The 14,125-nt window shown below is 30.3% G+C and overlaps 1 protein-coding gene across 11 annotated transcripts in view; it reads right to left on the bottom strand.

Moving 5' to 3' along the window:
* LOC135133657 (TLD domain-containing protein 2) overlaps positions 1–14,125 on the bottom strand; it is a 213,917-nt gene that overhangs the window by 43,019 nt on the left and 156,773 nt on the right. For all 11 annotated transcript variants that reach the window (XM_064062119.1, XM_064062122.1, XM_064062120.1 and 8 more), the window contains one exon: positions 8,367–8,571. In XM_064062119.1, coding sequence (XP_063918189.1) covers positions 8,367–8,571 — 205 coding nt within the window. The remainder of the gene's footprint in view (positions 1–8,366; positions 8,572–14,125) is intronic.

The raw sequence follows: 14,125 nt of genomic DNA, 5'->3' as shown, positions 1-14,125 counted from the left end.
TTAACGTTATGTAACTACGTCAATTTCATATCGTGCTTCTTGTGACATGTGGACGAAAAACTTTCATTGTATTTTAATAACATACGAGGTTTTAGCAAAAAACACGAACACAATAAGCGACGTCGATTTTTAAATCACCTTGTTTTAACGTTGACGCTCTTAAAACATTTTTTATTAAATTATACTATAAAAAGTTTCAGGTGTGTCTGTGAATTTCGTGTACTTTTTATGGTTTATTTTTAAAGAACTCAAAGGACGTTTTAGAATTTGAGGTACATATTTAACTACCAAATGAAGATGAAATCAGAAATTAATAGAAAATTACGTTTTAAAAACGTTGTACAATGTCTACATTAAATTTGAGATAATAGTTGGACGCCAAAAATTGTAATTTACCATGGAATACAGAGAAACCTATTTGTTTAAAAATGCTTTGATGAATTTAAGTTTCATGTTAACGTTGAAAAAACGTTATACTTAGTTCACTTCACTGTGATTAAATTTTACTTTGAAAACATTAGAAAAAAGTACATTTGCTCTGAAGGGTAGACGGAATTTTAATTAATCATTATTCTTTAACAACTCTTCAGACGAAATATTTTTGCTTCTGAAAAAAATAATTAACGTTGATTTAACGTTGTGTAACTACGTCAATTTCATATCGTGCTCACATGTGGGCGACAAAGTTTCATTTTATTTTAATAACATACGAAGTTTTAGCAAAAAACATGAACACATTACGCGAAGTCAATTTTTAAATCACGTTGTTTTAACGTTGACGGTCTTAAAACATTTTTTATTAAATTATACTATAAAAAGTTTCAGGTGTATCTGTGTATTTCGTGTACTTTTTATGGTTTATTTTTAAAAAACTCAAAGGACGTTATAGAATTATAGGTACATATTTAACTACCAAATGAAGATGAAATCAGAAATTAATGGAAAATTACGTTTTCAAACCGTTGTACAATGTCTACATTAAATTTGAGATAATAGTTGGACACCAAAAATTGTAATTTACCATGGAATACAGAGAAACATATTTATTTAAAAATGCTTTGATGAATTTAAGTTTTACAATAACCTTGAAAAAACGTTATACTTGGTTCACTTCACTGTGATTAAATTTTACTTTGAAAACATTAGAAAAAAGTACTTTGCTCTGAAGGGAAGACCAAATTTTAATTAATCGTTATTCTTTAACAACTCTTCGACCGAAATATTTTTGTTTCCAAAAAAAAATATTAACGTTCATTTAACGTTGTGTAACTACGTCAATTTAATATCGTGCATTGTGTCACATGAGGGCGCAAAACTTTTATTTAATATTAATAACAATCGAAGTTTTAGCAAAAAAACACGAACACAACACGCGACGTCAATTTTTAAATGACGTTGTTTTAACGTTGACAGTCCTTGAACATTTTTTATTAAATTATACTGTAAAAAGTTTCAGGTGTATATGTCTCTTTCGTGTACTTTTTATGGTTTATTTTTAATGAACTCAAAGGACACCATAGAATTTTAGGTACATATTAAACTATCAAATGAAAACAAAATCAGAAACTAGTTGAAAATTACGTCTTAAAAACGTTGTACGTTTATACATCAAATTTGAGATAATAGATCGGATGCCAAAAAAATTAATTTACCATGGAATACAGAGTAACATACATGTTTAAAGAATATTTTGATGAATTTAAGTTTTATGTTGACGTCGAAAAAACGTTGTATTTAGTTCACTTCACTGTGATTAAATTTTACGTCGAAAACATTTGAAAAAAGTACATTTGCTCTGAAAGGAAGACCAAATTTTAATTAATCGTTATTCTTTAACAACTCTCCGAACGAAATATTTTTGTTTCCGAAAAAAATTATTAACATTCATTTAACGTTGTGTAACTACGTCAATTTAATATCGTGCATTGTGTCACATGAGGGCGCAAAACTTTTATTTTATATTAATAACAATCGAAGTTTTAGCAAAAAAACACGAACACAACACGCGACGTCAATTTTTAAATGACGTTGTTTTAACGTTGACAATCCTTGAACATTTTTTATTAAATTATACTGCAAAAACTTTCCGGTGTATCTGTCTATTCCGTGTACTTTTTATAGTTTATTTTTAATGAACTCAAAGGACATTATAGAATTTTAGGTACATATTAAACTATCAAATGAAGATAAAATTAGAAACTAGTTGAACATTACGTCTTAAAAACGTTGTACGTTTATACATCAAATTTGAGATAATAGATTGGATGCCAAAAAAATTAATTTATCACGGAATACAGAGTAACATACGTGTTTAAAGAATATTTTGCTGAATTTAAGTTTTATGTTGACGTCGAAAAAATGTTGTATTTAGTTCACTTCACTGTGATTAAATTTTACGTTGAAAACATTAGAAAAAAGTACATTTGCTCTGAAGGGAAGACCAAATTTTAATTAATCGTTATTCTTTAACAACTCTTCGAACGAAATATTTTTGTTTCCGAAAAAAATTATTAACGTTCATTTAACGTTGTGTAACTACGTCAATTTAATATCGTGCATTGTGTCACATGAGGGCGCAAAACTTTTATTTTATATTAATAACAATCGAAGTTTTAGCAAAAAAACACGAACACAACACGCGACGTCAATTTTTAAATGACGTTTTAACGTTGACGGTCCTTGAACATTTTTTATTAAATTATGCTGTAAAAAGTTTCAGGTGTATCTGTCTATTCCGTGCACTTTTTATAGTTTATTTTTAAGGAACTCAAAGGACATTATAGAACTTTAGGTACATATTAAACTATCAAATGAAGATAAAATCAGAAACTATTTGAAAATTACGTCTTAAAAACGTTGTACGTTTATACATCAAATTTGAGATAATAGATTGGATGCCAAAAAAAATTAATTTACCACGGAATACAGAGTAGCATACATGTTTAAAGAATATTTTGATGAATTTAAGTTTTATGTTGACGTCGAAAAAACGTTACATTTAGTTCACTTCACTGTGATTAAATTTTACGTTGAAAACATTAGAAAAAAGTACATTTGCTCTGAAGGGAAGACCAAATTTTAGTTAATCGTTATTCTTTAACAACTCTTCGAACGAAATATTTTTGTTTCCGAAAAAAATTATTAACGTTCATTTAACGTTGTGTAACTACGTCAATTTAATATCGTGCATTGTGTCACAAGAGGGCACAAAACTTTTATTTTATATTAATAACAATCGAAGTTTTAGCAAAATAACACGAACACAACACGCGACGTCAATTTTTAAATGACGTTGTTTTAACGTTGACAATCCTTGAACATTTTTTATTAAATTATACTGTAAAAACTTTCCGGTGTATCTGTCTATTCCGTGTACTTTTTATAGTTTATTTTTAAGGAACTCAAAGGGCATTATAGAATTTTAGGTACATATTAAACTATCAAATGAAGATAAAATTAGAAACTAGTTGAACATTACGTCTTAAAAACGTTGTACGTTTATACATCAAATTTGAGATAATAGATTGGATGCCAAAAAAATTAATTTATCACGGAATACAGAGTAACATACATGTTTAAAGAATATTTTGATGAATTTAAGTTTTATGTTGACGTCGAAAAAACGTTGTATTTAGTTCACTTCACTGTGATTAAATTTTACGTTGAAAACATTAGAAAAAAGTACATTTGCTCTGAAGGGAAGACCAAATTTTAATTAATCGTTATTCTTTAACAACTCTTCGAACGAAATATTTTTGTTTTCGAAAAAAATTATTAACGTTTATTTAACGTTGTGTAACTACGTCAATTTAATATCGTACACTGTGTCACATGAGGGCGCAAAACTTTTATTTTATATTAATAACAATCGAAGTTTTAGCAAAATAACACGAATACAACACGCGACGTCAATTTTTAAATGACGTTGTTTTAACGTTGACAATCCTTGAACATTTTTTATTAAATTATACTGTAAAAACTTTCCGGTGTATCTGTCTATTCCGTGTACTTTTTATAGTTTATTTTTAAGGAACTCAAAGGGCATTATAGAATTTTAGGTACATATTAAACTATCAAATGAAGATAAAATTAGAAACTAGTTGAACATTACGTCTTAAAAACGTTGTACGTTTATACATCAAATTTGAGATAATAGATTGGATGCCAAAAAAATTAATTTATCACGGAATACAGAGTAACATACATGTTTAAAGAATATTTTGATGAATTTAAGTTTTATGTTGACGTCGAAAAAACGTTGTATTTAGTTCACTTCACTGTGATTAAATTTTACGTTGAAAACATTAGAAAAAAGTACATTTGCTCTGAAGGGAAGACCAAATTTTAATTAATCGTTATTCTTTAACAACTCTCCGAACGAAATATTTTTGTTTCGGAAAAAAATTATTAACATTCATTTAACGTTGTGTAACTACGTCAATTTAATATCGTGCATTGTGTCACATGAGGGCGCAAAACTTTTATTTTATATTAATAACAATCGAAGTTTTAGCAAAAAAACACGAACACAACACGCGACGTCAATTTTTAAATGACGTTGTTTTAACGTTGACAATCCTTGAATATTTTTTATTAAATTATACTGTAAAAACTTTCCGGTGTATCTGTCTATTCCGTGTACTTTTTATAGTTTATTTTTAATGAACTCAAAGGACATTATAGAATTTTAGGTACATATTAAACTATCAAATGAAGATAAAATCAGAAACTAGTTGAAAATTACATCTTAAAAACGTTGTACGTTTATACATCAAATTTGAGATAATAGATTGGATGCCAAAAAAATTTATTTACCACGAAATACAGAGTAACATACATGTTTAAAGAATATTTTGATGAATTTAAGTTTTATTTTGACGTCGAAAAAACGTTATATTTAGTTCACTTCACTGTGATTAAATTTTACGTTGAAAACATTTGAAAAAAGTACATTTGCTCTGAAGGGAAGACCAAATTTTAATTAATCGTTATTCTTTAACAACTCTTCGAACGAAATATTTTTGTTTTCGAAAAAAATTATTAACGTTTATTTAACGTTGTGTAACTACGTCAATTTAATATCGTACACTGTGTCACATGAGGGCGCAAAACTTTTATTTTATTGTAATAAACGAAGTTTTAGTAAAAAACAGCAACACAATACGGGACGTCAAATTTTAAATGACGTTGTTTTAACGTTGACGGTCCTCAAACATTTTTTATTAAATTATACTATAAAAAGTTTTAGGTGTATCTGTCTATTTCGTGTGCTTTATGTGGTTTATTTTTAACTTAAAGGACATCATAGACGTTTAGGTATATATTAAACTATCAAATGAAGATAAAATCAGAAACTAATGGAAAATTACGTCTTAAAAACATTGTAAATTTATCCATCAAATTTGAGACAATAAATGAGATACCAAAAAATGCATAGGGGAAAAGTGAGAGCAAATTAACGAAGCAAAAAATGGTCGTTTGTGTGTGATATAAACGTATGTTTATGTATACAGGGTGTCCCAGAATTCGCGCCACTCCCGTGAATGACATGTTCCCTGTCCCGAACTGTGCCGTAATTCGCAAAAAGAATTGTCCAGGCTTTAACCGTGTGAGAACTGGAAGGCGATTAAGTTGACCAATAGAGAGGCTGCTTTTATATCTGAACGTTTCTATGTTCAAAGTTACCTATGCCAAGAACAAAAAATCGGGTAATACTAAAGTTGAATGAATTTTTTCCGAATCCCCCTCCGTCAACAGAAGGAAACAGAAGTGTGGTTATAAATTCAATCATTTTGACAATTGTTTGTCATAAACTGTCACGAAGTTCATCACTGACCTGAACAGACGCTTCTGCCCCCAAAGATGACTGATTAATGTACACAGAGACGTCAAGGTTTACTTTAAGGCAAGTAGCATGGGACAGAAGTTATTTCTGCTGCCATTCTAGTTAAATTGTGTTTAACTGGGCTGTACATGTCATAAAAGAAGCTGTTTCATTTCATCGTAGGCAAATAATACATTTATTACTATTCTACATAGTGTAGATACCGAAGAGCAGGTATTAGAAGTCATTTTCTTAGAGCCCCGTGAATAATGTGTTGTTCTTTTTAACGAAAAGTAGTGCATTTTCAGAATTCACTATGCATCATATCCCTGATATTAAGTTTATTGTTATTTCTAAAAAAGAGTACCACATGTTCATTCAAAGAACGTTATTAAGTGTACTAAAACATAAATATCGCTTTTGATTAATCGGTGCTTATGATTTTCAATAAACAGTATCAATTTTTACAGAACAGCTTTGTTGCTGATACCTAATCTAAGCAACGAAAAAAGAGACGAGACTCTGGTGTATTGAAATCATAGGTATCTGCTGTGGTGTCAATCATGTGGGGGAGATACTGAAAACGGAGACTTATTCAAGAATAATATTGATGGAAGCGGATCCTAGGAGAAGTGTCCGCTGCGTAGCGCAAATGAGTGGATGCTCAAGATCGACCACTCATCGTATCCTTCAAGAGAGAAAACTGCATCCTTACCATTACACGAGAGTGCAGCATCTGGGACCAACCGACTACCCGATTCCAGCCCATAGATTAATAGTATTGCTCTGGATATGCTCTCACGTTAGCGAAATGTGGATTTTCGTTTGCCCAGAAGTGCCAATGGTGCGCATTAAATATTCCTTTTCGGGAAAATGAACATTCGTCGGCGAAAAGAATGTGCCGTGAAAAATCAGGATTTAGTTCATTTTGTCGCAGTAACCATTGAGCAACATGCCCTCGTCGCGCAGTCGGCTCGTCGCAGATGCTGCACTTTCGTCAATAGTAAGGATGCAGATTTTTGTCTGTAAGGATACGATGCATGATCGATCTTGAGCATCCATTCATTTGTGCCACTTGTTCTTCACCGTCTACGCGTATAATCCGTGTAGCCCCAGGAAGGCCTTTCCGAATAGGCTAAAAAGATCCATCTTCTTTTGCTGGATGCAACAAACGACGAAACACATGCTGGTCAAGGAGCCGATGGTTGGGGAAAAGACCTGTAAATTCGCGCACAGCAGAGCGTTTACATTCTCCATAAATTAACATCATTTCCAAATATTCTTTATACTAGTATGAATAAGACATCAGTGACTTAGTGGTATTGGTACTGATTTGTTTATAGTTTGTATTGTCCTTAAATAAAAAAAAAATGCAACTAAACGATTTTTGTCACATTTTTTATTCGGATCTTTTCAATCTCTAGAAAGTACTCACAACTTTAAAGAAACTGTTTTAAATCATCATGTGCAACATCAATATTATTCTTGAATAAGTCTCCGTTTTCAGTATCTCCCCCACATGATTGACACCACAGCAGATACGTATGATTTCAATACACCAGAGAAGTGGAGTCTCGTCTCTTTTTTCGTTGCTTAGATTAGGTATCAGCAACAAAGCTGTTCGGTAAAAATTGATACTGTTTATTGAAAATCATAAGCACCGATTAATCAAAAGCGATATTTATGTTTTAGTACACTTATAATAACGTTCTTTGAATGAACATGTGGTACTCTTTTTTAGAAATAACAATAAACTTAATGTCAGGGATATGATGCATAGTGAATTCTGAAAATGCACCACTTTTCGTTAAAAAGAACAACACATTATTCACGGGGCTCTAAGAAAATGACTTCTAATACCTGCTCTTCGGTATCTACACTATGTAGAATAGTAATAAATGTATTATTTGCCTACGATGAAATGAAACAGCTTCTCTTATGTTATGACATGTACAGCTCAGTCAAACACAATTTAACTAGAATGGCAGCAGAAATAACTTCTGTCCCATGCTACTTGCCTTAAAGTAAACCTTGACGTCTCTGTGTACATTAATCAGTCATCTTTGGGGGCAGAAGCGTCTGTTCAGGTCAGTGATGAACTTCGTGACAGTTTATGACAAACAATTGTCAAAATGATTAAATTTATAACCACACTTCTGTTTCCTTTTGTTGACGGAGGGGGATTCGGAAAAAATTCATTCAACTTTAGTATTACCGGATTTTTTGTTCTTGACATAGGTAACTTTGAACATAGAAACGTTCGGATATAAAAGCAGCCTCTCTATTGGTCAACTTAATCGCCTTCCAGTTCTCACACGGTTAAAGCCTGGACAATTCTTTTTGCGAATTACGGCACAGTTCGGGACAGGGAACATGTCATTCACGGGAATGGCGCGAATTCTGGGACACCCTGTATATAATTAGTATTTTACGTTTAAATAATATGATTATATTATAATTATTTTAAGGCCGTGGGCAAAAACAAACGTTATTTGTCCATCTATCTATTAATGATAATATTAATTACGAGCAAAATACGCACCTTTCTCTTCTGGAGGCAGATCATCGTGCGAGTCTTCTACAGGGGTCGATCCTTCGGACTCATTTTCCGGTTGTTCTCTGATTGGTACGTACAGTTGCTGGCCGGGGAATATGTAAGGCGTCGCTAATCTATTCAATTTGGTCAATTCTGAGGGTGTCGTATCAAACCGGGCCGCTACTGAAGTCAGTGTGTCTCTGTCGGCAACCTGCAACGTTATTTTCCCTGTTATAATGCAAATTCGGGTGGAGCATTTTACGTTTCCCGCAACGGCTTGTAAACAATGAACATCCGAATTCGGGGCGAATAATTCATGTTTTTGCCGCAGCGTAATGAGGGGTCGAGTGTCACTGGGGTGTTAATGGTTTCAGCGATTCGACATTAAAATTGTACGAATATTTTAGCGTAGGTCTGGAGTGGTGTTATGTAAGAAAACTGCAACGATGGACGACTACAGAATTCCGCCGGTAGTGTCAATAACAAGTTTTTTTTTGGATTTTTTTGATTTTATACATATTTGGTTTAAATAAAACGTTGTGGGTTCTATAAACGAGTTTCAGTTAGAATCAAGGTCGCTTCAGTGGGAGTTTCGGATTTTTAATTGGTTGGAAATTTTATCTCATTCAATAGACGATTTGAGCTTAAATTAGACAATAAATCAATTTTACAGCTTAGCCGTTGTGATGACTGATGGCGAGTTTTGTAATTATGTACCTATTGAGAACACGCAATTCGTTTCAAAAATTTCGACGAATGCTGGTTTCATGTTGGACGTGTCATGACCTCTAAAGGACGGAACAATAGGTCCCCGTTTCCGTCTGTGTGTCCTTATAACATTTTACACTTTAACTTTGAAAGTGCAAAACCGAATGAATTGAAATCTTGCACTCTTAATTAAAATTTATCCGTTATCCGTAATGAAACTTTGTCTCCTTGTGGTTAATCGATACAGTTAAAGAAATATCCTACTGTGGAAAATTTAAACTGGATTTGCTTAGCAAAATTTTAAGGCAACGTCATCAGGTTTGTGGAGGGAATAAATATATCAATTTTCGCCGATTTTCTTTCATTCCTAAGTGAAATTCAGCGCCTTGGCAAAATGTCAAAAAGTCCTTACATAGATTCCAAGACAAATTAGAAAATGTAATTGTAATAAGGAGCCGCAATTCGTATAAGTGCGGACAATATGAAATATATTTGAAGCAACGGGAAAAAACCTCGAAAAATCAAAAGTGGAAAAGTTTAAAAATCGAAATATCGAGCAATCGAAACGTCAAAAACTCGAAAATTCTAAAATTTAAAAAATCAAAAAATACAGAAATTAAAAAATTCCCAAAATCGAAATATCGATTAAAATTGAGAAATCGAAAACTTGAAAAATTCACAAATCTAAAAATTGAAAAATCGAAAAATTTAAAAAATCAAAAACGGAGATGTCAAAAAATCAAAAATTCGAAAAATGTAAACAATGATCATTCAAAAATTAAAAATCGAAAAATTGATTAATAGAGAAATTGAAAAATTTCAAAACTGTCGATAAATTGGGAAATTGAAGAATCGAAAACCCGAAAAATCGAAAAACCGAGAAATCGGAAAGTCGAAAAATTAAAAACCGACAAATTTGCAATTTAAAAAAATTGATAAATTGAAGAATCAAAAAATAGAACATTCAGAAAATTGTTCAATCGAATTAAAACATCGAAATCTGGGTAAATCGAGAATACGAAAAATTGAAAAACCGAGAAGTCGAAAAATCGAAAAAGCGAGAACTCAAAAACACTAAAAATCTGAAAAAAATTTAATTAAGAAATATGAAAAATTGAAATATCGAAGAACTGAAAAATCCAAATGCGAAAAGTCGAAAAACGAAAGATCGAGCAATCGAAATATCAAAAAAATTCGAAAAATATACAATTTAAAGAATCGAAACATTAAAACATCGAAAAATTGAAAATTTTCCAAAATTGAAATATTGAAAAACTGAGAAAACGAAAACTTGAAAAATCGTGAAATCCAAAAGTGGAAATGTCGAAAAATTTTAAAAATAATCCTTCAAAAATTAAAAAAATCGAAAAACTAAAAAATCAAAAATCGGAAAAATTAAAAAAACGAGAAGTCGAGAACTAGAAAAATTCAACCTTTAAAAAATCGAAAAATTGGAAAATCGGACCATTAAACATTAGAAAAAAATCAATAATAGAGAAATTGAAGAATTCCAAAAATGAAATGTCAAAAAATAGGGAAATCGAAAAATTGAAAACTCTAAATATCGAAAAGTCGAGAACTTGAAAAATTAATAAATCGAAATAGCTCAAAACTGAAAAATCGAAAAATTAAAACATTGAAATCTCGGTAAATCGAGAATACGTAAAATTGAAAAATCGAAAAATTGAAAAACCGAAAGATCGAGAATTCAAAATATCAAAAAGATGAAAAATCTAAAATTTAAAAATTTGAGAAAATGAAATCCATATAGAAGAACCGAAAAATCGAGAAATCTAAAAATCTAAAAAGTTGAAAATTTTAAAATTCAAAAATTCGAAAAGTAAAAAATTGACAAATCGGAAAGTCGTAAATCGAAAAAGCTAAGAATCGAAGTACTCAAAAATCGAAGAAAAATTGAAGAATCGAAATATTTAAAAATTCCAAAACTGAAACATGGAAAAAAAGAGAATTCGAAAAACTCAAGATTTGCAAAATTGAAAATTCAAGAAATCGAGAAACAGGAATATCAAAAAATCTCAAAGTCAAAAAATCGATAAGTCGAAAAAACGAGACGTCAAAAAATTAAAAAAAAAAACAAGAAATCGAGATCTCGAAAAATCCAACGTTTAAAAAAAATTGAAAAATCGGATCATTGCAAAATCCAAAAATTGAAAAATCGAGAAATTGAAAAATTCGAAAACTGAAATGTGGAAAAATACGGAAATCGATAAATCGAAAACTCAAATCATCGAAAAACTGAAAAAACGAAAAACTTAGATTCCCAAAAATCAAGATATTGAAAAATCAAGATTTCGAAAAGTCGAGAACTCGAAAAATTAAGAAATCGAAATAGCTCAAAAATTGAAAAATTCAAAAATTAAAACATCGACATCTCGGTAAATCGAGAAGACGTAAAATTGAAAAACCAAAAAATCTAAAATCGAGAAGTTGAAAAATTAAAAGAACGAGAATGCAAAATATCAAAAAATCTAAAATTTAAAAATATTAGAAATTGAAATATAGACAAACTGAAAAATCGAGAAATCAAAAAATCTAAAATTAAAAAAATTGAAAAATTAAAATATCACAAAATCGAGAAGTTGAAAATTTAAAAATCCGAAAAGTAAAAAATCCACAAATCGGAAAGTCGAAAGTCGAAATGTTGAAAAATTCCATTGTGAAATATCGAAAAACTTAAAAATCGAAGAAAAATTGAAGAATCGAAATAATTAAAAATCCCAAAACTGAAACAGGGAAAACATGAGGAATTGAAAAATTGAAGAATTGAAACATTGGAAAATCGAAAAATTGAAACATTGAAAATTCAAGAATTCGAGAAACAGGAAAGTCGAAAAATTGAAAAAATAATCTTGAAAAACTAAAAAATTGAAAAATTATAAAATCAAAAAATTGAAAAATTATAAAAAAACAAATCGAAATCTCGAAAAATCCAACCTTTAAAAAATCGAAAAATTGAAAAATTCGAAATCTGAAATGTGGAAAAATAGGGAAATCGATAAATTGCAAACTCAAATCATCGAAAAATTGGAAAAACGAAAAACCGAGATGCCCAAAAATCGAAAAGTCGAGAAATCGAAAAATTAAGAAATCAAAGTAGCTCAAAATTAAAAATCGAATAATTGAAAAACCGAAAAATCTATCACCGAATGGTCGAAAAATCAAAAGACCGAGAAATCAAAATATCGAAGAATTGAAAAATCGAGAAATCGAAAAATCTAAAATTTAAAAAATTGAAAAGTTGAAAAATTGAAGAATCAAAATTATTAAAAATCTCAAAACTGAAAAATCTAAAATTTAAAAATCCCAAAAGTAAAAAATCGAAAAATCGGAAAGTCGAAAAATCGAAGAAAAATTGAAGAATCGAAATTATTAAAAATCTCAAAACTGAAACATGTAAAAAATGAGAGTTCGGAAAACTGAAGAATTGAAAAATCGAGAAATCGAGAAACAGGAAAATAAAAAAATCCAAAATTCGAAAAATCTAAAAAAATAGTCATTTAAAAACCAAAAAATCGAAAAATTATAAAATCAAAAAACTGAAAAAGAAAAAAACAAATCGAGATCTCGAAACTAGATACCCAAAAACCGAGATACGGAAAAATCGAGACATCGAAAAGTCGAGAAGTCGAAAAATTAAGAAATCGAAATAACTCAAAATTGAAAAATCGAAAAATTGAGAATTCAAACTTGAGATCAATCGAACAATTAAAACATAGAAATCTTGGTAAATCGAAAATGTGAAAAATTGAAAAGCCGAAAAATCTAAAACCGAGAAGTCAAAAAAACAAAGGATCAAGAAATCAAAATACCAAAAAGTAGAAAAATCTAAAATTTTATACTTTGAAAAACTGCAATATCGAAGATCTGAAAAATCGAGAAATTGTAAAGTCGAAAAATCGAAAAAGTTAAGAATAGAAATATTGAAAAAAGTCCAGAAATCGAGAAATAGGAAAATCGAAAAATTGAATACAATCTCAAAACTGAAATGTTCCAAAAATCTGGATGCATAGGGTAAAAATTCAGCACGGATTCATAAACCACTAATACAGGAGTACGTTTTTTATAAAATTACGCTCGAGAAGTAAAAATCAAAATTATATACGAACATTTTGCAAATTAATTTTGAAATTGCAAAACCGAAGGTTCTGAAATCTTTCAGCGGTTTTAAGGTTATCGTAAGAATGGTAAATCGATAATCAATTTATCCGTCTATCCCATCCCAAAAAAAAATGAATGACGCCATCACAAAATGTTGCCGAATAAATGTTATTTAAATTTTATAAAACAACATACCCTGCACTTGTGGTTTATGGATCCGAGTTGAATTTTTACACTTAATATCCAAGTTTTGGAAATAAACATACATTTTACATTACTCCCATATTTTCAGGAAGTACGATTGCTGACTATTGGACTCGCGACGTCGTGTTGGCGGGAATTTTAAAATGATAAATAATCTATAATTTTTTTATGATACAGAATTAAAGATAGTAAAAATTAGTAACGACAATGCAGTTATTTATTCTTGGAATTTCTTAAAAATAATTGAAAAAGAAATCACTGGAAAGACCAATTTGGTACAATTCTGGAAAAACATTTTTCCAAGTACATTCACTGTAATTACGGACTACGGTTTCTCCTCGATGCAGCGGTCGTTGGCTTTTACACAAAAGATCCGATTTTGTTGTTGCCATTCAACAGAAAACGTGGGCTACTTTATAATCAATTTCGTTACTCAGCAAGCATGCAAGCAACCTTTATTACACTAAACTAGAGTAACTAAACCATTTGAAATACATTCGTGATAATAAATAATTCGTTGTGCACACAATATTCCACATCAACCTCATTAAAGTTGTAAAACTGCCATAATACGAGTTAATAATAACAACACAACAGTAAAGACCATGGACACGTACTTAATTTCGCCCCGTAATAACAAAACGTACTTACTCCACACAAAATATATCTAAAGTAGCACCACACGAACATACTTTCCGATTTAAAATACATCCCGTGCAAAGTCTTATCATCGA

This window comes from Zophobas morio, unplaced genomic scaffold (assembly GCF_036711695.1).
Source record: "Zophobas morio isolate AGI-343-1 ecotype UQ-CSIRO unplaced genomic scaffold, CSIRO_AGI_Zmor_V1 ptg000022l, whole genome shotgun sequence".
In the NCBI taxonomy this organism is placed as follows: domain Eukaryota; kingdom Metazoa; phylum Arthropoda; class Insecta; order Coleoptera; family Tenebrionidae; genus Zophobas; species Zophobas morio.
Note: the sequence above shows the minus strand (reverse complement) of the source record. Positions and strands in the feature narration are given on the sequence as shown.